Source organism: Lepidochelys kempii, chromosome 2 (assembly GCF_965140285.1).
Source record: "Lepidochelys kempii isolate rLepKem1 chromosome 2, rLepKem1.hap1, whole genome shotgun sequence".
NCBI lineage: Eukaryota > Metazoa > Chordata > Testudines > Cheloniidae > Lepidochelys > Lepidochelys kempii.
The window spans coordinates 90,016,559-90,041,058 of record NC_136381.1 but is presented as its reverse complement, the minus strand read 5'-3'; the positions used below and the strand labels follow the sequence as shown (position 1 = coordinate 90,041,058).

At 40.9% G+C, this 24,500-nt stretch overlaps 1 protein-coding gene across 1 annotated transcript in view; it reads left to right on the top strand.

The window, feature by feature from the left end:
- The window catches only part of PIEZO2 (piezo type mechanosensitive ion channel component 2), a 454,182-nt gene that overhangs the window by 397,324 nt on the left and 32,358 nt on the right, over positions 1-24,500 (top strand). Inside the window, exons 38-46 of the mRNA XM_073331610.2 lie at positions 5,334-5,500; positions 6,979-7,154; positions 15,943-16,110; positions 18,309-18,698; positions 20,150-20,408; positions 20,984-21,166; positions 22,602-22,854; positions 23,716-23,848; positions 24,328-24,475. Coding sequence (XP_073187711.2) covers positions 5,334-5,500; positions 6,979-7,154; positions 15,943-16,110; positions 18,309-18,698; positions 20,150-20,408; positions 20,984-21,166; positions 22,602-22,854; positions 23,716-23,848; positions 24,328-24,475 — 1,877 coding nt within the window. The remainder of the gene's footprint in view (positions 1-5,333; positions 5,501-6,978; positions 7,155-15,942; positions 16,111-18,308; positions 18,699-20,149; positions 20,409-20,983; positions 21,167-22,601; positions 22,855-23,715; positions 23,849-24,327; positions 24,476-24,500) is intronic.

Below are 24,500 nucleotides of genomic sequence, written 5' to 3'. Positions count from 1 at the left end.
AAGCAAATACTCTCAAGCTCTTCCACAACCTATGTACACAAACAGACATCAACATTTGCATAGTCTTCTGGCCGGTGGATGTATCTGTATTATACATTTGTGTACTGTTTTACGCCTGTCTTAGGATCCAGTCCTGCTTCCGTTCAAGTCAATGCCAAAACTTCTGTTGACTTTTATTGTGCAGGATCTGACATTCAAATTTTAAGGCCAGTAGAGCCAGGACCTTATATTTATATTATTTGTGCACTGCTGAGCACCCTGTTCTGGCTCAGTTAGAGACCAGTACTGCAAAATGTTGAATGTCTCCTGCAGGGTAATAAATGCCCTTAAATCCCATTGATTCTAATTCCCAATGGAACTTGAGAGTGCTCAGCACCTCGCAAGAGGCAGTCAACAACTTGGCCAATAACGATAAGCTGGTAAGGGGTTTCTCTGGCTTAGGAAATTAGTACAGCTATGCCACATCCTAAAACTAACAATGTGGGTCAGATCCTCAGGACTGGCTCCTTGACTTCAGGTGGTGTGAATAGAAGAAGGTGACTTCCCCTTCAGTCTAGCCTTAGAATCATAGAATATCAGGGTTGGAAGGGACCTCAGGAGGTCATCTAGTCCAACCCCCTGCTCAAAGCAGGACCAATCCCCAATTAAATCATCCCAGCCAGGGCTTTGTCAAGCCTGACCTTAAAAACTTCTAAGGAAGGAGATTTTACCACCTCCCTAGGTAACCCATTCCAGTGTTTCACCACCCTCCTAGTGAAAATGTTTTTCCTAATATCCAACCTAAACCTCCCCACTGCAACTTGAGACCATTACTCCTTGTCCTGTCCTCTTCTACCACTGAGAATAGTCTAGAACCATCCTCTCTGGAACCACCTCTCAGGTAGTTGAAAGCAGCTATCAAATCCCCCCTGATTCTTCTCTTCTGCAGACTAAACAATCCCAGTTCCCTCAGCCTCTCCTCATAAGTCATGTGTTCCAGACCCCTAATCATTTTTGTTGCCCTTCGCTGGACTCTCTCCAATTTATCCACATCCTTCTTGTAGTGTGGGGCCCAAAACTGGACACAGTACTCCAGATGAGGCCTCACCAATGTCGAATAGAGGGGGACGATCACGTCCCTCGATCTGCTCGCTATGCCCTTACTTATACATCCCAAAATGCCATTGGCCTTCTTGGCAACAAGGACACACTGCTGACTCATATCCAGCTTCTCATCCACTGTCACCCTTAGGTCCTTTTCCGCAGAACTGCTGCCTAGCCATTCGGTCCCTAGTCTGTAGCTGTGCATTGGGTTCTTCTGTCCTAAGTGCAGAACCCTGCACTTATCCTTATTGAACCTCATCAGATTTCTTTTGGCCCAATCCTCCAATTTGTCCATAGGTCCCTCTGTATCCTATCCCTGCCCTCCAGCTTATCTACCACTCCTCCCAGTTTAGTATCATCCGCAAATTTGCTGAGAGTGCAATCCACACCATCCTCCAGATCATTTATGAAGATATTGAACAAAACCGGCCCCAGGACTGACCCCTGGGGCACTCCACTTGACACCGGCTGCCAACTAGACATGGAGCCATTGATCACTTCCCGTTGAGCCCGACAATCTAGCCAACTTTCTACCCACCTTATAGTGCATTCATCCAGCCCATACTTCTTTAACTTGCTGACAAGAATACTGTGGGAGACTGTGTCAAAAGCTTTGCTAAAGTCAAGAAACAATACATCCACTGCTTTCCCTTCATCCACAGAACCAGTAATCTCATCATAGAAGGCGATTAGATTAGTCAGGCATGACCTTCCCTTGGTGAATCCATGCTGACTGTTCCTGATCACTTTCCTCTCATGTAAGTGCTTCAGGATTGATTCTTTGAGGACCTGCTCCATGATTTTTCCGGGGACTGAGGTGAGGCTGACTGGCCTGTAGTTCCCAGGATCCTCCTTCTTCCCTTTTTTAAAGATTGGCACTACATTAGCCTTTTTCCAGTCATCCGGGACTTCCCCCGTTCACCACAAGTTTTCAGAGATAATGGTCAATGGCTCTGCAATCACAGCCGCCAATTCCTTTAGCACTCTCGGATGCAACTCATCCGGCCCCATGGACTTGTGCACGTCCAGCTTTTCTAAATAGACCCTAACCACCTCTTTCTCCACAGAGGGCTGGCCATCTATTCCCCATGTTGTGATGCCCAGCGCAGCAGTCTGGGACTTGACCAATTCTCACCTGCTGCAGTGTGTCCTTCTCTTCTAGAGCTATTTATCTCCTGTATTTATAATGGAAAGGGCACTCTCCTCTCCGGCAAAACTTGTGCCGCAGAGTGAACCACAAGGTAGCAAAGATCAGAAGCATGAGATACCTTGTCCCTTTCCCACAAGATCAGCACTTCTCAAAAGAAGAAAAGGTTCTTACTTTCTTCCAGCTTTTACTATCTCATGGCGTAGCTTGGTCCACTAACATACTGAGATGAATTTCAGTGAATGTGGATGGTCTGATGAGGGTTGAGGAAAGGGAAATATTATGCTAATTGGATTATCATTGGGTTTGATTGGAGCAAGCATGTAGCATCTTTCATATTTGCTTTTAACTGTTTCACACATCCCCTAGATAAAATTCATTGAAGAAAGTGTTACCAAAACTGGAAGGAAAAATTATTAGAAAGGGTTATTCTAGTTAACAGCTTTGGACCAAATTGCTAGGCACCTGCTTCTCCCATTGAAGTCAATGGGGGCAGCAGGTGTTCATTCTCTCTCGGTATTTGACCCTTTAAGTATTACAGTCTCTCAAGAAAATAAATATCTTTCCCTTTCTGAAGATGTTTACATGTGATTGATCCCCAAAAGATTGTTTTTAAAAAGTGACAGAGAACAGAACAGCCACAAACTCATTAAAAATGTATACTAAATTGCCTCCAACCCTGAAAGAAAAATGACCTTCTAGATTAAATTGGAAGTCATTGGCAAAGCATCTCAGTGAGACTATAGGATACCTATAATAGCTGAATAGTAAAATAGACTTCTTGTTTGTAAGTGAACAGAGACTGCCACACAATTAATCTCAACTGTGCAAATGGTACCCCAACAATTGTGAGGGCATGTTTCAACACATTTTATACTGTCTGCATACATGCTCTGTGTGTATGTGAGAGATAGAGAATCACATTTTCTTTTAAATTGTGCATGAGTACATGTGAAGTCATAGGCGCCATCTTTATGAGTTGCCGGGGGGTGCTCGACCCCCGCTCCACCCCAGGCCCTGCCATCCACTCTACCCCTTCCCCCAAACCTCCACCCCAACCCCGCCTCTTCCCACCCCTGCCAAGTTCCACACCCTGAGCACGCCCCGCCCTTGCTCCTCCCTCCAAGCACTCCTGCATGCTGCTCAACAGCTGATCTCTGGTGAGCGGGAGGTCTGGGGGGAAGGGGGAGGAGCTGACTGGGGGGACTGCCAGTGGGTGCTGAGCACCCACTATTTTTTTTCCAACCCTGGAGCACCCACAGAGTCGGCGTCTATATCTCAAGTTTAGGCAAATGGCAGTGCTCATCAGAAACAAAAATTAAACTTTACCTTTAACTTATAGTGACAAGATTTTGGTTAGCCCAGAGATGAGTACCTAAAAGTATGTAGGAATAATGCTTCGGTAAGTAAATAATAAAATCCCTCCAAACCCATATATTACAGAAAAGCACTGGAAGTGAAAACAGCAATTGGATAATGATAATGCAAAAAAAGTGAGGAGATGGAGGGAGGGTCAATGGAATCATTTGGCAGTGGGGTGGCTCCCTGAATTAGAAATTTCATCTGTTTTTAACATTTCTAGATATCTACTGCATATTACTTTGTTAGTGTACAACTTTTGCATGCCTTTCAAAACACAAACTACTCACACCCCAAAGTGCTGAGCAACATAGTCTGGTGACATTGGGTACTGACACTGTTAAAAAGCTTCTCAACAGCAGAGCTATAATGCTGACATAGGTCTGTTCCGTAACACATACTGTAAACTTCTAGCTGCATATTGCAGATTCTTCCACTTGGTCAGCATTAGATACATATATCTGGTTCTTTCAGATTTGGAAACCACAGCATAGGGCTAGATTTTGCTTTGGAAAGAGCAGCACGTAAAGCACTGTCAAACTATGAGCAGGAGGGATGGAGATGGGTTGCAAATAGTGGCATAAACCCCTATTTATGGGGTATTCTATAAACCCCTAAATACCCAAAGGAGCACCTACCCATATGAGAAGTACCACTGATAGTGCCAACAGATCCTATTCAAGTCAGAAAGTACTCCTCAATCCAAGTTTGCTGAATTGAAACCATAAAAAGAAATCCAACTAAAACTACTGTTTTGTGTTTAGACGCAGTAGTTGTTAACCACCGGTCCTTGCAATGTCTTATTGTGGAAGAGGAATATATATGTAAGATCTCAGCTAGTGAAGCGACTTGAGAGTAGAAGTCAACTGACTACACGTTGCAAGAATATATGAGAAAGAGAGGGCTCATAAGATGAGGCAGTGTAGCCCAGATACAAGAGTAATAACTGTAGGCAGGTCAAAGATACCAGCTCAGGCTAACAAGGTCAAGGCATGAATGGAGAACTGGCTAGGAGAAATTCCGCTGGACAGAAGAAAATGAATGTGCCGGATGGATGAATAAAGTGCCCAGTTCTACAAGGTGCTGAGTGCCCACAACTTCCATTAAGCTGATGGAACTGAGGGTGTCTGCACCTCTCAGGAGATGCTTAGCCCTGAGGGCTTTACCCTGCAAAACCCTTCCACAGTTGAGGAGTTCCTCTGAAGCTGGTGACAATTACTTATGTGACTATCAGGATCAATCTTTTAGAGGGGAAAAAGGCATTCCAAGATTACAAACACTAGTCAGACAGACAGACCATGTCTACACAGGAACACTCAGGAAACTTCAGGCAAATTGACTAAAGGTGTGAAGTCAAAGTTAAACCCCCAGGACTAAGTTACAGCAAATTAAGGCCATTTTACTCCTGAATGAGAGCAGCCACGTTGGGGAGGTAGGTGGGGGTATTAATATGTATTAACTTATGCACATTGACTTCACACCTTTAGTTGATTCACTTTAAGTTTCCTGCGTGTTCACATTTAGTCATGGCCATAGAAAGGTAGGAAAATAGCCCCAACAAACAACATGGCTTTCAGGCATTTCCAAACATTCCTGCTTCTGATATAGAAAGGTCTTGCAGCCTGGATTATTATATTCAATAAAGTAAAAATTGAACAAGCTGTTGTGAAATGTCAGAACAGGATCATAATGTGAATAAAATAAGCTTATGTTCATTAACTCTGTCACTTTTCTCCCCTCTCAGATAATATCATCAAAAGAATATTTAATATTTTGAAGTTCACCTGGGTCCTTTTCCTGGCAACGCTAGATAGTTTTACAGCTTGGCTCAATTCCATTTCAAGAGAGCACATTGATATCTCTACTGTACTGAGAATCGAGAGATGTATGCTGACCAGGGAAATTAAAAAGGTAACATACGTTGTGCTTTACTTTTGCTCGTACCATTTGCATTGCAGTGATAAATGAGAGGTTTATTGTTTCAACTTAATTTGAGGCAGTGTACTAGAGATGGATATTTGTAAAAGTCTCACTTACACAGATTTTAGAAATAGTATGAATTCTGTAATCTTCGTTGTGTTCTATTTCAAAAAAACAAAAACAGATAAATCTTGAGAACTGTGACTTTGAGATTATGTGCTGGAACTAAGGGTGCTGCAGCATCCCTTCCCTTGAAGTGGTTTCCATCATATACGTTGTTTACAGTGTGATTCAATGGGTCTCAGCAGCCCCACTATAAAAATAGTTTCAGCACTCTGTCTCTGAGCCCAAAGCGGCTGATTGGAAAAACAAATGTTCTCGGGGATTTAATTCTGAAACTCCCATTGAAGAGAGGGATTTATAGTAGACATTCAGAAATCACATCAGGAGAGAGGAAGGCACAACATAAATGCTCAAGAATTCGACTCAGTCTGGATCTGCTCAGAGTCCTAGAAATGCAGTTCACACTGGGCATGTGTGGCTTATCATATAAATTAATATAGTCACTCCTGTATATACATTTAAAACATAGAGTGCTTTTGCTTTCACAGTCATTCTTCTTCATTATGGTCCTACAAAAAAAGCTATAATGCTGTATGTGTGCCTTTGTAAATATTTTAAAGGCAAAGGGTTATAATGTCACAGACACTTGATTATAATTTCACTGCAGAAGCAGTGGGTAAATAGTATTAAAAAAAAATCCCCAAAACTTTTGGTTAAAATGTGTTTCTTTTTTGTCAAAATTTCAAATTAGAAAGTTTTGAATCAAATTTAATTTAGAGGGAGAGAACTGAAATTTGAAGAAGTAACAATACTAACAAAGGGACAGACCAACATATTTTCATGTAGTTTATAATTGATCGCTTTACTGACCTAAGGAAATCTGTGCATGAAGTCTCAATAAAACTCAGAAAAATGACTTTGCAAAATAACAAACTTCTTACTCAATGCGTGCTCCAAAGTCAATACAGCTATTGGTGGAGTGAGTTGGATACTGTCTGGCCTTAGGAAACATCAATAAAGTTGCGATAGACAGAAAGAACTCTGCTTGGCTCCTGTGCACCGGGTTGTGCTTACAGTGAATGAAACCATCCTTTTGTTGACAAATTGGACCAGGAAGTCATTGAGCGAATAGATAGTGAAGCCTCTTTCTACATGGACAGTGTTATGAACAAATTTTTATCTCAATTACACCTTTGTAAATCTGGAGAAACTCCAATGGAGTTACCCCATAATTATGCCTTTGTAAGTGAGATCATAATCTGACTTTGTCTGAAATGGGCTTGAGGAAATTTGGGCTTTTGCCAGTTTGTTCTTTGCAAAGACTCATTTCATGCAGCCAAATGACTGAAGAAACCAAAATCTCACACAACACAAATGCCTTACTATAGCTCTTCTCTCTTTCTCAGGGGAATGTTCCAACTCGTGAGAGCATCCATATGTATTACCAGAACCATATGATGAAGCTTTCCAAGGAATCAGGACTGGACATAATTGATGAAAATCCTGGTCAAGATTCTAGTTTACAGGCATCTGAGAGGATGGATAGTTTAGATTCAGCTGCTTCTCATGACAGTATTTCCAGGTATTTTATTGTAAAAACAAAACGCTTGTTTTTTGTATAGATAGAAAAATCATGTGATAGAAATTATTTTAAGAAATTATTTCATAATGTTGGACTTCACATCTGAAGCTGAAGAACCCTTTGATTTATCAGATTTATCAGTCACTGTACAGTAGATAAAAGATGATCAAATTGACAGACCCACGTGTTTCCCTCTGTGCAAAAGTGCACAAAGGGAGCGAATTAATTCTTATTCTCCCAACTCAGCCACCAACCTCCCACCCCCACCCACCACTAGTCCACCAGACCTGGTTGGAGCGCAAAGTAGGCAGGGAGCATGGAGCAGAACCCCAAAAGGAAGACAAAGCCAGGAATCTGAAGGGATCCTGGTCCCTAACCTCATGGTTACTAGGCAGCTGCATGGATGATTCCTGTCTACACTCTACAGGAGGAGCAATTGCCATGCTGTCATTGGCTCAGTGCTCTCAATTATGGTCTGTGACTCTGCAGAGGGGAGTGAGTCACTGAACGCCACTCATGTTAATGCTTCCTCAAGCACCGTTATCTCTCCATTTGTCTGCAGTTTTGAAGGGGGTCGGGGCATACTCCTTAGTACAGCTCCCTCTTACCCTTGACCTCAGTCCTTTTCCTGAGGGGCTGCATGGATATTTTACCAAGGCGACACGGTCACCAAGCTCTGGGAGGAACATCTGGCTGAACTAATTTTCCTCTGCATGTCAATACCAAATGACAAGCTTCTAGAGGGTTTTTGAACTATCTTTTAGAGATTAATACTTTGATTGTGAGAATAGGTGCTGAATGAAGGAATTCCATCCTTATTACAAATGTTTTGTTCTGGACAGTTAAATTCTGGTCTCCTGCACATAGCCTGAGTAAAAGGACTTTGTACTGGGAAACTACATGGGTTTGAGGGAATATAATTTTCCCTCACAAGACAAAGGCAGGGCACAGAGGCCTGGAAGTGCCTCCCTGCTGCTTTTTTCCATTCGTCTTGGAATGGTCCACTAGATAAGTGCAGTTTATGGGCTCATGTCTGTGCCCCCACCATTTATCTGACCAACCCCTACTCCTGAGGGAATTCTGCACCCAAAAATGTAAAATTCTGCACCAAAAAATTAAAAAATATGTGCACAATATTTTAAAATTCTGCAAAATTCTGCAAATGTTATTTGTCAATAATTAAACGTGGCTCCAGCATGGCAGTGAGGATCACAGGCCACTGGCTGCACTGAGGTGGAAGATCACACTGAAGCCCACACCTCCCCTGGTACAGGGACTTGGCAGTGAGGCTGCACCTGACCCTGACACAGTTCAAGGGCTGAGTCTGCCTCAGAAACACCCTGGGGCTCTGCCCCTCTGCGCCAGGTGCACCAGGTGTGGGTGGGCAGGTACATCCCAGTAGGATCCAAGTGTGGAGGGACTTGGTGTGGGGTGAGAGATTTCTGTGTGAGGCGGTCTGGGTGCGAGCAGCTCAGTGGGAGATCTGGATGCACTGGGGCTTGTTGTGGGATTCCGGGTGTAGGGGCAATGGGATTCTGCAGGGTGAAGGTGGTTGGGGCTCAGTAGGGGGTCTGGGTGGGGGGACACAGTGGGAGGGCTCTGGGTGCTGGGGGAGTGGGGCTTCATGGGGCGGAGGTCCAGGTGCAGCTGGTTGGGGATCAGTGGGGTGGGGGTCTGGGTGTGGGGGGCTCATCATAGGGATCCAGGTGTATGGGCGGTAGGGCTTGTCAGGGTGAGAGTTCAATGGGCTTGCTTAATGGGGGAGCCCTAGCTGCTGCCGAGGGATGCCTGCTTCCCCCCATGATTCCCCTATTCCCTTTTGTTCTTCACCTCATCCACCTCCCTGACTTCTCCATTCCCCACCCCCCTCCCCTCACTCCCACATTCCCTCTCCCAGCCCCATTGCACCCTTCTTCTTTCCCCACCCGCTCATCCCCACTTCCCTCATTTCCCCCACCTCCCATTATGCAGCCCCACCGCAGGCACTCACTGTTGCACAAAAAACAGGAAGGCTCCCAGAACACACAGGAGGAGTACAACTGGCACTTGGATCCAGGAGGTGGCGTTCAGCTGCAGAGTCAGCAGAGCCCAGATTCAGCCTCCTTCAGCTGGGAAGCTCTGCGCTTGCAGAAATGGGCGGGGGGTGGGGGCAGTGGCACGTAACCCCATGTGCTCTCCCATGCCTCACCTCTGTTTGGAGGGGGAAATCCCCACCCCCCAAAAAACTCCGCCAATGGTTGCCTCTTCCCCCCACCCCCCTTGGCTTCCCATTGCTTCCCTGCCATTTTCCACAGGGAAGCACAGGGATTCTGCTGGCGGGGTGGTGGTGGGGGGGGGGAGGGGCGGGATGGCATTTTCTGTGGGCACACAGTAATGCAGAATCCCCGCAGGAGTAAATCCACCTTCCTTTTCCACACTTCCCTGGAGAGAGATGCTGCAGAGTTCAGTGCCAAAGGCTTAGCACATCCTTGCTGTTTCGCACATGCACAGACTCTCACTCATCCGCTTCCACATGTTACAAGAACATCCTTTGTTTTCTCTGTGTCCAATGCGTTTTTGACCTTTGAGAGCCTGCAGAAGCTATTCTACAGTGTCAGGGAGACCTCTGATAATCTGATAGTTGCTTTCTGCAGTTTCTTCTTCTCTGAAGCGTGGCAGTACCTGTTCACACTTGATACTCCCCTGCAAACTCAGTTGCTTGTATGTACAGTAACTCTGCTCAGCTTTTACTAATGACATATGGTAAGAGGTTAACAGGCTAAAAATAGTAGAGGGCTTGTCTTCCTTTCAGAGTTTATTCAAAAGTAAATGTAACTGAGTCTCTGAACACCTATCTGAAATAAAAATGTGTAAGCAATGTGCGTAAACAAATACCCACAAAATTACCCAGCATTTCCACAGGCTGTAAAAAAACCCCCAGGGTCAATGCTGGCACTCATAAGACATTCAATAATTTACTGAAGTTTAACTGTCAAAATTCTTTATTTCATGCAGTAATAAAGCTAGCACACATTTCCTCATGGCTAACTACCAGGAGAAATAGCACCTGCATGAGTTGTCTGAAAATTCACTGGAGTCAGATTGTATAGGAAAAATGTCATTCAGCCAAATTCCGCTCTCACCTGAATGCAAGACCCATTGACTTTACTTTGAGTCTCACATGGCTATCTGAGAGGTAGAATTTGGCTCTTGGGATTCATCTGATCATTTAAAGAGACAGTACTTATAGGTACAAAACCATTTTCATTAAATAATATTTCGGTCACATTACCCAATATATACTGTACTGGTGTACAGTAGAAATTGAAATCAGCTGTTTAGCAGTGTGTAGTAGCAATATGGCAGTGTTAGCTGGTGTGCTGACAACAATGAAAGCCATATGTTGGGGAGGGTAATTTTGTTTTATAAAAGGAAGTCAGTTGCCAAACATAATTACAAAAAAATTATGTAATTCTTGTAAATTCAATATTTGAATTCAGTCTCTGTAGTAAAATTGTATCCACCGTTGAAATTCAATCAATTCTTGTTGGAATAACCTCTTTGCCTCCCTCTTCCCCTCCACCCACCCCCTGCTTTTGAGTGACACCTCACTTGCTTCTTTCAAACCTTTAGACTTTGATGGTGATGCTGAACCAAAACTGGACAAGAGGATAAATAACAATGCCTATTTTGACAGTTGTTGTATACCCACTAATATAATCTTTGAAAAAAACTTTGTTTCCCCAAAATAAGATGTCACAAGGGCACATTAATAAATGAACAACAGAAGTATTGTCACAATTGATTTTCTAATCTCAAACTCTTTTCCTGGAAATAGATATTTACGTGTTTGTGTATCGGTAGTGTTTGTGGAGTATGTGCAGCTGCTGCATCACTAATGACCTCTAAATGGAGGAAGCAATAACCAGTCACTTAGATCTAATGATAGATCTTCTGTCTGTTTATAAAAGCATCCTTGCCTGTCTCTTTCTGGGATTATGAAGAGGTCTCATGAGCTGTTTTAGCAATACAAAGTGAGTGACATTTTGCATTGCCCAAACAACAGTGAGAGAACTTTATCATCTCAAAAACCTCACCCAAAAGCTCATCAATTTTGCACCAGTTCCTTTGCTAATTTTTTTCCTTTGCTAAATATAGAGCTTGCCCTGTCAACAACAAGATTACTTTTTAAAATGTGCCAATGTTTCTTAATTGTAAGGCCCGTTCTGTTCCAGTTGAAGTTAATGGCAAAACACGAATTGACATCATCGAGTCAGTTTGGGCTTTATACTTAACATGCTCTCATACACAGTTCTATTATTTTTATGAAATCCACTGTTATACTCATATTATTTCCCTATTAGCCTATAAATTGTCTTTCCTACTGGTACTTTTCACTTCCGGGGAATGTGATTCAAATAATAATTTTTTAACCATTATATACCAATTCATTTCCAAGCCTCAGAGTGACTGAGATTAATCCCTGTTTCATCACTTGAAGATTAAGCAGTATCTGGATGCTCTGAGGGACAGTTTCCTCTATAATTAAGTTGTTGTTTTGGTCTTTAGTTTGTCCAGCACAAAGTTTTCATTCTAGGTAGTCAGTGAACCATGTTTATGGATTTTATTTAGCATATACGTGGTTGGTCTCATAAGATGGGGAAAAAAACTGGATGCTTATTTCTGAATTAAAATAATTAAATCTTAACTCAGTTTATACTCAAGCAAATGTCCATGAATTCTGTAGTACTCTGCTTGACTATTTTCTGAAAAAGCAAACTAGGCAGTTATACTTTAAAATATCACACACCATATGGCTTCTATAAAGGTCCTGTCAGTAAAATTATCATATTCATCTTTTTTAAGGGGAAAATTCTTCTCTCTAATCAACAGTGGATCTGTCCCTTGTGAATCCCTATTGTATATTTGATGCTTTAGGCACTTTTGATGGCACTGGATGTCCTAAATGCAAAGTGAGGACATTATCTGGCTAGGCTGAAAGAATGACAGGAGACATTAGATATGGGTTTAATCAGGCTGAACTTTATTATTAAATAGATGTCTGGGACTACCCCGGCGGATAAAAAATTTACAGGGACCTTTCCGACCACCCCCCTCACAGGAGGAGTTAAGGTGAACTATGATCATGGGGGTGCTCCTGCTGTACCAATCATAGGAGTCCCCAACTGGCCCCCGACTTGCTTAATTACCAAGCACCTCTCCTTAATTCCTTTTCCATGCCATTTTTCCGTTCTTTTGTGCTTTCATTTGTGGAGTACCTGCACTGAACATCCGCTATACAGTTAAATAAAGAGTTGTGACATATGGCCTACCGCCCGTCATGCTGTGCATGAATAGAGCCTACCTGAACCTGCTGCAAGGAAGGCGAAAAAAACCTCACTGCACCTGGCCAATATGGTGGTAAGGGAAAAATTTCTTCCCAGCCCTCCTTCACAGGGAGACTAGCGTAATGCCCACAGCAGATATAGCTAAACACTCGGCATATTTGTGACCTAATTAGGGAGGGAGGGTGGTGATTGTAGGCAGTGGAGTTTGGCACAGAAGAGATGAGAAGAAAATTTTGCCCTGTTATAACTAGTTGTTTCCTATGCCCTGCCAGAAAATATTTCAAGCCAGCATTATAATGAGCTCATTGCCCTTTATTTCCAGTTAACTTATTAGCTAAATATCTTATCAATTTTGGTAAAATGGCTGGGAGCTGATAAAGTCCAATTAGTTGTCTTTTGTGGAATGTGGCCTAAGTTTACAAAGGAATAGAGCAGGGATGGCCAAACTGTGGCTCGCGAGCCACATGCGGCTCTTTTACCATTAAAGTGCTGCTTGTAGAGCCCTCCACACACACACACACATCGTCCACCTACCAGACTTGGGGAGCGGGGAACTCGGGATCTCTGCCTTGAAGCGGGGTAGTGGGGTAGGGGCTTCTGCTCAGTGGGGAGCAGGGTCTCAGGGCTTCAACAGGAGTGGGGATGAAGGCCTGAGTCCCAGTAGGTATGCCCCAGCTCTCAAACTTCCGATGCAGTTCAGAGGGTCAGTAAGTTTGGCCACCCCTGAAATAGAGAGTAAAACCCTAGCTCCATTAAAGTCAAATGCAAAGCTCTGATTGACTTCTGCAGAGTCAGGATTTCACCTTGAATGTTTTTAGATGTCAAAGCAAGGATCAAATCATAGCACCTACTGAACTCTTTTGACTTTAGTAGGAACCGTGTGATGCTCAGAAGCTCTCACCAAAGCTTTTCTTCAGCCCAGAGTCTCCCACAATTCTGTTCCCTTCCACTCTGCAGTTCTGTAGGCAGCTCAGTATTGTAACGCAGACTGTGCTGGCCGCACCACCTTCTCCAGTTTGCCACCAGGCAATTTATTCCAAAGCTGTGTGAAAACTCTTAGGATGTGATTAGTAACAATAACTTCAATGCCAACCAGTGGCCTATGTACAGTGGTTAACTGGGTCACAAACTGTAGATATAAAAATTTGGCTAATAAGTCATCCAGGGAAGGTAGAATTGTTGGAAATGCAGCTAGCAGAATGGGAAATTTCTTACCCATCCTATCATTCAGAATAAAAACATCTATGCTAAATATATACCCATTTGTAATGGATAGCTGATTAACTTTATTTACAAATACTTTGACTTGGGATTTTAATGCACATTTCAATTTAAAATACTTATTCTTTGAATTTTTTTTAAAGAAGCTAGGGCTTTTCAAAGTCTCTAGAGATGCCAATTTGAAAAGTGACCTGGAAGGATATGCCTGGATAAATGTTTGTGCTGGTTAGTGACTGAGTCAACACAAACTTTGCCAGTTGTACATCACAGTATAGATCATATCCTCCTTAACAGCTTATTGGTGATGCTGGTTCCTACACATTCGGAAGCACATTCACTGTGCTATCAGTATAATCTTGTGCCACTTTCCAAACCTTGGAGGATTCTCATCAGCTGCTCAGAACATGTAGATTTTCCTTCTGATCACTGAGCTGTAATCAAAATCATTGCAAAGACTAACTCTAATCTTGCCCCTAATTAAATCAGTAATTGTTTTGCCATTGACTTCAACAGGTGCCAGATCAAGTCCTCCAGGTGGGGAGCAGTTGAGGGAAACTGGAATACATTTTTTCAATGAAAATGTACCAGTGGGGGCACTCCTTATGATATAAGAGTCATCTTCTGCTTGTGGCACAGGCGCCAGAGTTACTTCGTTTCCGTTCCCTGTATCTGCCCACTGTTATTTACAAGACAACATGTCTACACACACACATATATATATTTAGAGGGGAACTTGTAATTTTACAAGGTAATAACTAGATTGGGGATTAACTAAACACCAAAGTGAAAAAGGGCAATGGGCCACATTTTCAAAAGTACTTGATTTCAATGGTTGTTAGATGCCTAATCTGCTTTATGTGCTTTTGAAAATCCCACAAGGTGCGTATTGCCTCTTTAGATGCCTAAATACCTTTGGAAATCTGTCCCTTGGTGCTTTCAGAAAAGAAACCCAGCTCCCAACATAGATGATGAGATGGAGTTTGGGTTTTAAAATGACACTAAATATCATAAAAAATTATACAATCTGCTGTTAGCTCCCTATAATTCAATACCAAAAACCTCATTTAAAGAGTTAGAACTAGAGTGCCCTATAGATCCATGTAGAGTGTGGACCTTCCAGGTGCTCAATCCTACACCCACTGAAGTCAATGGGAAAAGTCGCACTGACTTCAGTGGTGCAGGATCAGATCCTAAGTGTGGATCTCCCCTCATTGTTTAGTGCTTTCTTTTCTCACTTATGGATCTTAGAGACCCAGAGAGGTGACTGCATGGATTAAAACTCCAAACAGTTCCCTCAACTCAGTTCGTGCACATCTGTGTACTTCATTCACAATTACAGCAAAATACATTGTGTTTACCTACCATATGTCATTAATGTATTTGCTTCCTTCCCATTGCTAATGTTTCTATTTACATTAGTGTTGTCTTTTTCATTACTCATCCACTTCTCATTTTATCCAATAGCATCTGAATGTATAATATATGCCTCTGTTGTCCCACTTGTGGTGACAAGTGAAAGGAGATAAGGGTTTAACTGAAAATGTCCTTTCTTTGATATTGTGTGTGCTTTACAAATTTTGAAATAATGGGGAAAATATTTTTAAATGACTCAAAATAAATAAAATCTTCTTAAAATGATTAATTATCAATGTCAATATTATACAATATAATATTAGATACAAAATCCAAAGCAATGGTAATTATACATGGCATTCATCAAGTAAGTACTGATTTGGCTCTGATTTTTCTATTAGTAGAACATAAGGGTTTTTTTTAATTCTGAAAGCTTTTAGGAAATTGGCCTGCACCCATATAAAAGAATTCCACCAAATCTATTTTTAATAAAATAGATATTGTAAAGAGGAGATCAGCTTCCAAAATGTTTTAATTGAATTTTGGGAATTTCTATTCAAAGCAAACAAAAGTAAAAACTCTCACTTGTACAAAGTTATCTCTAGGCAGTATGGGAACTCTGAGACTATATTGATTCCAATCCCTATATGCATAGTGGTTATATTTTATGATTAGTAGTTATGGCTTCTATATTTTTATAGTCACAATCTGGCTGTACATAAGAATTTGGTTTTATGGTGACTCTAATCAGGTCCTTATCTTCTCTCTGAACCTTTTGTCTTTGTGTCTGTGTTTTGCTGCATGGCGAGCACATTCATTTACTGAACTGTGTATAAAGTAATGTCATTGGTATTTAACATTGTGTTTATAACTGTTTGCGCTGCTAGCTGCTACACTGAAGCAACCATGCTGTTCTCAAGGCAGTCAACCCTTGATGATTTAGATGGACCAGACACTGTTCCTAAAACAAGTGAGCGCGCTCGACCTAGGCTTCGTAAAATGTACAGCATGGATATGTCCTCCTCATCAGCTGACAGTGGCAGTATAGTGTCAAGGTGCTTAACTCATGCATGCTTTGTTCACTCATTTACCCTGGCCATTCTACATGTGACATTGTATACATGTGAAGATGTGTGTGTTTAAAACAATTTGCATGCTTATTGGAAGCTTCATTCCCTTGTATATTGTGACAAGACTGTGAGGTACAAGACAGTATCATAAACCAGTTACGTATTTGTTATTTTGCTTTTAAAAAAAAAAGTCCCCTATTCTTTTATTCATTATAACCTGATCTGTAATTTTGACCTTTGAATGTTGACTCCTGCATCCATATATAGGAACCTGAATAAAAAAAGGGGCTGATTTTCAAAGGTGCTGAACCCCCAGCAGCTGCCATTGACTTCAGTGGAATTTATGGGAGCTCAGCTCTTCAAATAATCCAGTACCTAAATATGGATTTAGGAATCTAGTTTTAGGCATCCAGCTCTGCAAATTTTGGCCATGCTCCTTTCATTTTTAGTTACTCTCTTCATAGGAAAGAATTGTTAAATATGTTTTGAATTCTCTTCCACTGATTTACAGACTCTGAAGTTTTGGAATTAAGACGGGAAATTATTAAGAAAAGATAGCGAGCAATATAAACAAACAGTGAAAGAAAAAACATATTAGAGAACTGTTCCAGAGCTGTTCACTCAGTTTTGCAACTCAAGACTAAAATTGCCTAAATTTTATATGGCTTCAAGATATAAAAGCAATGTTTCAAATTTCATTTCAAAAATAAAATTGTATGGCGTATTAGGTCATTCTACTTCCATATTGCACACTGTTTTAGCAACTTCTGGGTGTTGATTTATTTTGAAAGTCAGCATTTTACATTCTCACTCATTAATCATCTTTAAAGGAGCTATTTACTATTAAGAATCACCAAAATGTACATTCAAGCAACAGCTACCATCAGGTTACTTCTGAAAACTCTCACTAGAAGTTAAAAGGTGACCTAACATAGCTACAGTTTGAAAATGATTTCAAAGGAAAAGGGTATAGAAATCTATTTTGAATTTTGGCAGGAGGTAGTATTGTCAACTGGCTTTTACAATAGCAAGTTTATTATATATATATTGGGTAAAATCCTAGTGAAGTCAAAGGGAGCTCTGCCATTACCAGTCAGTATTTCAACCTTTGTCTCTTTGGAGAGCTGTAAAAGGATGTGATGCATGTAAAATCCATGTTGTTCCTTTTTATTATCTGACTGTTGGAGCTGGGATGGGGGCAAACAGGAGAGGAACATATGGGAGCGAAGAAAGAGAAGAACCTAGGAATAGGGGAAGAGTGGGGCATAGCTAAAAGAAGGCAAGAAGCAAAGCAAGGACAGGAAAGTAGCTGAAGGGGGATAGCCAGATTCTCAGTTAAGTCAATGAGCTGCACCAATTTACACCAGCTGAGAAGCTGATGCAGAGAGGAGCAAACACAGAATGGTGGCAGGAGAGATGAAAAACACATAAAACGGAGTAGAGCTTTGTCAAGCAAGGTGGAGAAGCAGAGAGGTAGGTGAGCAGATAAAAGTGAGTAAGAACAATGTGAAAAGAGAGGAAGTACACACAGAAGAGGAAAGAGGCAGGTAAGCCAAAGAAGTGAAGAAGAAAAATGTAGAGTGAACTGAAGGTAAGATACCATAATACCCTGCTACTCAAACAGTTGTTTACTCTGGATGGCATTACTCCATGTTTGCAGTTAGCCTACCCTTTTATATAGATATAGCATGAAACGTGAGGGGATGGATTCTGTGTGTCCAATTGAATTTTGCCTGCAAGCTGCAGTTTTGAAATGATAAAGCTATGATTGTTAGAAATGTTACATTTACAATTAAGTATATGCATTCCTATATTATACTGTAGCATCATCCAGCTCACTTGAAACAAATGTAGAAATATGCTCTAATTGTGTTTAGAATTTGTTTGTTCTAAGAAAATTGTGTGCAACTTCCCTCTTTGTCAGCATTAATCTGTCCTGTCTTGGTTTGGAACTGTATTGAATCACTGCAAGCTCAACATGCAATCACTCCGCGTGCAAATGGATCAGTGTTTTTTATGTGTAAGGAAGAGGTGACAGCAGTACATCTTCTGCCAACTGCAGTGAATTTTCAAAGTTTGGGAGCAGAGTGAGGGCTTGCCAGTATTTCCAGGTCAAAACAGAGTTAGCAAAGTTTTCCGAGTAATTGTGTTAAGAGAGAAATCCTTTTTCTTCCTCCTGACAGTGAACCTACCCAGGTCACCATGCTGTATTCTCGTCAGGGCACAACAGAAACCATTGAAGAAGTAGAAGGGGAGCATGAAGAAGAAGGGGCAGGTTCTACATCAAGACGAGAAGATGAGGTGGACGATTATGGCTTGGATTCAGAAGGAGCTGCGTACACTCCTGATACTGACGTGCCATCATACTCTGCTGCGGATGGCAATGCCGAAATTCCACCTTCATACAGCAAAGCTGTCAGCTTTGATCATCTTTCCTTCAGTTCCCAAGATGACTCTGCTGGCAAGAACCTCATGATGGTGAGCCCAGATGACAGTCAAATTGACAAGCTAAATGATACTATCCTCCCTCCATTGACACACGATCTGACTGCCAGTGAGCTGCTTCTAAACAAGTAAGAAACTTTAGAGAAGAAAAAACGTAGTCTTTGAAGTTTTCCTAAATATTTTAATTCCTGTTTCAGGAGGTGTTTTCTGTCTAACTACTGCTGTTATTAGTGAGGATTTTTCTCTCAAAAATTGGTTTTAATTGTGGGGTGGGGCTGTTTCTCTCTAATTGTTTTAATTTTATTTGGGAAAGGTCCTTCCTTCTAAAATTACATGGAAAAAAATCTCTGCTTCTCCCCCAACACACACTTAGTTAATAGCCCCCATTGCCATTGGATTTCTGCAGTTCAAATTCAATGGCAATGCTGCACTCCTTCATGGGCTGCAGCATACTCCCCTCCCCACCATGCAGCCAACAAGTTATCCTGACCAGTGCTTGGGAGTTGGAGCCAATAGCTCTTCTTTCTCATCTTCCTTTGTGACATCGTTCTTCCCAAGGACAGTAAGGAGGGAGCTTTCCCTGTTCTCCCTTGCCTGCAGACACTGAAATTCTGCCCAGCCCTTATGCAGGCCACATAATATGTGAAAAGTCTCCTTATTCCTTCCTTTACCACAGTGCACTTGCATAAGGGCCAGGCAGAATCTCAAATCCCAGAAATGGTCCCATCAGCTCAGTTAGAACTAGACCAAAAGGCACCACACTCCCTGAGCAAAGCAAGTGCTTTTTCGTCTATGCTTCCATGTTCCTTTGTTTTTCAGGTATTCAACCAAATCTTTCCAAAGGCTGGAACATTCAAAGTGTTGACAAGACAAAAAAGCTCTTCTTTTATGCTATGACTGTGCAGTGCCTAGTACACCGAGGTTCTGGCCCATGACTAGAGCTCCTAGGCGCCACTGTAGTACAAATAATAATAAATAAATGACACTCATGAAAAGCAGAGAGGTTTAAATCTATGTGCGTTCATGTAATAATTTTACACTTGTCACAATTTTATTATGTTTTTAACATCAGCTTGTTTTTTTTATTAACAGTCGGGTTTACCCTAACAGTCAAAGAAGACAAGGCACATCTGGTGGCTAAAATAAAAATGGCATTCATTCTGATCTCACTTACACTAATTTCACACCAGTGTAACTGTACTGACTTTTAATGGAGTTATTCCTGATTCCTGGTATAAGTAGATCAGAACTGGATCCAATGTCTCACTACCAGAACATGATTTGCAGATGAGGTGCAATGATTAGGTGTTTATCGGCAAGCTGATTGTTTTCATGTATTAAATACCAAACTAGCACTTCCAAATGGTTTACTGTGAATTGTCACTGGAGTTTAATGTTACATGAATTTATTTAGCATCAGGCTATGATACATATATTTGTTTAGAATACCAAATTCTCTTCATGTTTACAGATTTTCCAACAGAATCTGGAACCATTATAAAGGAGAAAACAGTAATAATAAAAATCAGCTCTCGTGAATTTCATATTGATGTCATTCATAGAACTCTTCTTCTCACAGGATGTTTCGTGATGAAGAGCTGGAGGAATCAGAGAAATTTTACAGTGGTCAGCCTCGACTATTGCTTCTCGTTTATGCCCTGTATAATACACTGGTGGCCCGGTCAGAAATGGTGTGTTATTTTGTGATTATCCTTAATCACATGATATCTGCCTCCATGATTACCCTTGTGCTTCCCATCCTTATATTTCTTTGGGCCATGCTGTCTGTCCCCAGGCCGAGCAAACGCTTCTGGATGACAGCCATTGTCTACACTGAGGTATGCCATTACTCCTACATCCTTATTTGTCAAACACATTGGGAACAGATAACATGCTCTTTTGCGAATAAAAGTGAATAATAAGCCGCTCAGGGCAGGAATTGTCTCTTTTCTGTGCTTGTACATCTCTCCTTTGGGCATTATAATACAAATATATACTAAAAATAACATCCTTGGGCATTGGTGTGAGAGGTGATTGTTTGATTTTTCTGTTCTGCACTTGGCTGACCTCCTTCTAGTTTTAAAAAGGCAACATCTACTAATAGCTACCATCTAGTGGTATCCAAGATACTGCAGTTACTGTCTCTTGTATTTATAGGAAAATAACTGCGGTATCTCAAATGCCACTGGGTAGCACTTGTTGGTAAACACTGATTTTTTCATGGCGACCCCTCTAATTGGAATGTATGAAAACATAATTAGTTTCACAGAACAATAAATGCACTAATTAATCTAATTTTAAAAAAAACCATGAAATAGTCACATGGTATTTCATGTTCCTGACATGAGGTTACTTGTCTGTCAGTTGAATGGTGTTTGGATAATTGTTCTTGATACATTATGTTTCCGTACAGGTGACCATTGTTATCAAGTACTTCTTCCAGTTTGGCTTCTTTCCCTGGAATAAACATGTGGATTACACCAAAGATAAACCTTACCATCCGCCCAATATTATTGGTATTGAAAAGAAAGAGGGTTATGTACACTATGACCTTGTTCAGCTCCTTGCTTTGTTCTTCCATCGATCCATTTTAAAGGTAAACTGAGATAAAAGGCATGTCTTTATTTTATTTAATTTTTATCGTCATTCCTATGACGACTCAGCACAATGAATTTGTCTTCGCAGTACCCCTCTGAGGTAAAATATTACTATGCCCATTGTACAGATGGGGAAACTAAAGAACAGAGAGATTGTGTGGGTTGCCTAGTATCATACAAGTTGGCTGTGGCAGAACAAGGAATAGAGTGGAAACCTTCTGGTCCCACTGTGCAGGGCCATTCTCCCTCTCTGTCCCATGTTCATCAGCACTTTTACAGGTTTATTTACAGGTGTTGAGTTAACATTATTTTAACTTTTTTAATTAAGTTACTTTATTTTAAAATGAAAAGGAGTACTTGTGGCACCTTAGAGACTAACCAGTTTATTTGAGCATAAGCTTTCGTGAGCTACAGCTCATTTCATCGCATGCACATCATCGCATGAAAACTCCTTTTCTTTTTGCGGATACAGACTAACACAGCTGCTACTCTGAAACCTGTCTTTATTTTAAAATGTTTTTGCCATTTAAATTCTGAAGACTCCATTTTCTAAGGAAATGTTTGGCCTTGACACTCATTAAAAGCCTGAAGACATCTCAACAAAAAAATACTGATCTCATTGCTGACTTTGCAGATAGTATGTCCCCAAAGGTAGGCAAAGTGGCCATTTCTTATGTTTGGTGTGTCCATAGCAATGAGTGAAACATTTATTCGTCCTTAAGAATTTTTCAAATTATCAATATAGTCAAATCTTAATTGTCTAACACCAAGCAACTAAAACTCTTATATGTGAACAATAGATATGACACCTGAGATTTGCCTTCAGCACACGTCTTTTGGGGCTGCTTAGGCAGTATTGTTTTCTTTCATACTGAAATACTTTAATGACATTTGTGTGGATGGACAATTGATCTTTTTCTTTTTTTTCTTTCTGGAAATGGGATGAAAATGGAGGGGAGAATTGAGGTGTACAGTTGAAATGAACCAAGGAAAATATCATGGAAGCGGTATATTTTGATGAAATCCCTGATTTTATGGCTGTGGCTCATTCATAATTTATCCCCAAAAACCTAAGGAAAGTACTGCCCTACACATAATATTGTTGCAAAATTTAAAACTGGCACCTACTACCACACAAATATAATAATATCTCTAACTAGATTTATTCTAAAATGGACATTAAGTAGGCACTTCCTTTGCCTCGTTTGTGTCCCAGAACACATACTGATTGCTATGTAACTTTCAGATATTTATTATATCCCTTTAGTCAAACAAACTTTGATGACTTCAAATTAAAAAGGGGATCTGAGCCTTATAAATATCAGAATAGAAAGACAGAAGATGCTCGTAATTATATAGTCTGTTTTGCAGCACAATAAATATCACCCTAACTGAAGTACAAGAGTGACATGCTTTTCCTCCTTTCTCCACCAGTGCCATGGGTTATGGGATGAAGATGATGAAGGTGAAAGCTGTAGTAGTAAAGAGGAATATGGCGATGAGCTCTCACTGACAGCAGGCAGGAGAGATTCTGCTGACTCTTTAAAGTCAGTGAACCTTGCGGCTTCTGTGGAATCCATACATGTCCACTTCCCAGAACAGCAGACTGCCATCAGGAGGAAAAGTTCCAGCAGTGGGTCACAACTTTCACACAGATCCAGTTTGTCCTCACACAGGTCAAAGAGAGGTATGTGTCACAGCGCTACTGGGCCTTGAAAACCAGTAGCTCACTTCTGATTAGATGACTCTGTTGAGACCTTTGATGTATTTCTGTGGAGAGCTCAGAAAACATTTAACACAACGGCTGCTTTTTGAGACCGGGAAATATGTGAATCAAAATCCCGGATACTTATAGAGATGGGCCCAACCAACACCCAGAAGTGAACTCCCTCAACTTTGACGAAGTTCAGATCCAGATCCAAGCACTACAGACAGTGCTTTCTCTATAATTTGCTGGCACAGAACATTCCAAATCTTTGGGAGGGTCCAGATCCAAACTTTATGGCTCAGCACCATCTCTAGTTAGCAGGAATTCATAGTGAACTTCTTTTTGTTACCATCTGAGGTCATATGGTAATGAAGTGAGGAAAGTATTGATTTTGTGATATTGTGACAGATCACCTTCCCTATCTCCTGAAGAGGAAGACTTCACTATAGTTTGGAGAGAGATATAGATAGATAGATAGATATTAGATTATAGATATCCAAATCAATATCGCAAATCTATCAATCTCTCTATATATACACACACCATCCTGGCAACTGAAGCAGGCCAGTTACATCAGTTTTGGTACCAACTCTTTTTTATAGCCATATGAAGTCAAGGTTTGATTCAGCCAGTTGTCAAGTCTGTGTCAAACAGTCAAGACTTTACTATATATGTCTATATTAAAAAAAGGTGTCTGGTTTCATTTAAAAACTTCTTAAATGTGCAACTTATTTACACGGGTTATACTCTGTGATTTTATTCCTTCTGTATTTTTATCTAAACTTTGATTTTAATTGGATGCCTTCTTTCTTGTTTTCTTCTTACCATCCTCACTTCCAGGGAGCACCAGTACACGAAACAGCAGTCAGAAAGGAAGCAGTGTATTAAGCATCAAGCAAAAATCTAGAAAAGAGCTTCTTATGGAAAAGTTTCGAGAACAAATGATCAAAGCAAAGGCATTTACGATTAAAAAGTGAGCAATTTTTCTCTAGGGGATTGGAGAGGTGGATAGGGGAAATTACAGTGAAATAACTTTTTAAGTAACTAAAAATATGCTACTCTTAGTAAAAATAAGTTATAAAAGTATAAATTTATCAGGGGACTGGATGATTCAGTAGATTGGTGATAGGATACAGAATCTTTCACTCTTGGTCACCAGTTCACATATAAACAAAACAACAGTGGCTGTCAAAGTCCATTTGAAGGCTAATTGTTGTCCTTTGTGAATGAGTTGGTGGACTAAGTGAATTTCCTAGTGGGCAGGTGTTTGCAGAACATTACAAAAATGGCCAACACAACAGGTAATAATTGGCTTCTGTAAAACACCGTGAACCCCAAAAGTGAAGTGTATAATTAAGCAAATTAATAATATCAGTCCCTTCCTTTTGTAAGTTTAGGAACTTGAGTTCAAGGTACTTGTCTTAAATCAGATTGTGGTGTATGTTGTTTCAGGACTCTTCAAATATATGTGCCCATCAGACAGTTTTTCTACAATCTCATTCACCCGGAATACAGTGCTGTGACTGATGTTTATGTGCTGATGTTCCTCGCAGATACTGTGGACTTCATCATCATTGTGTTTGGGTTTTGGGCTTTTGGGGTATGTTATGAGAGGCTTGTTCTGT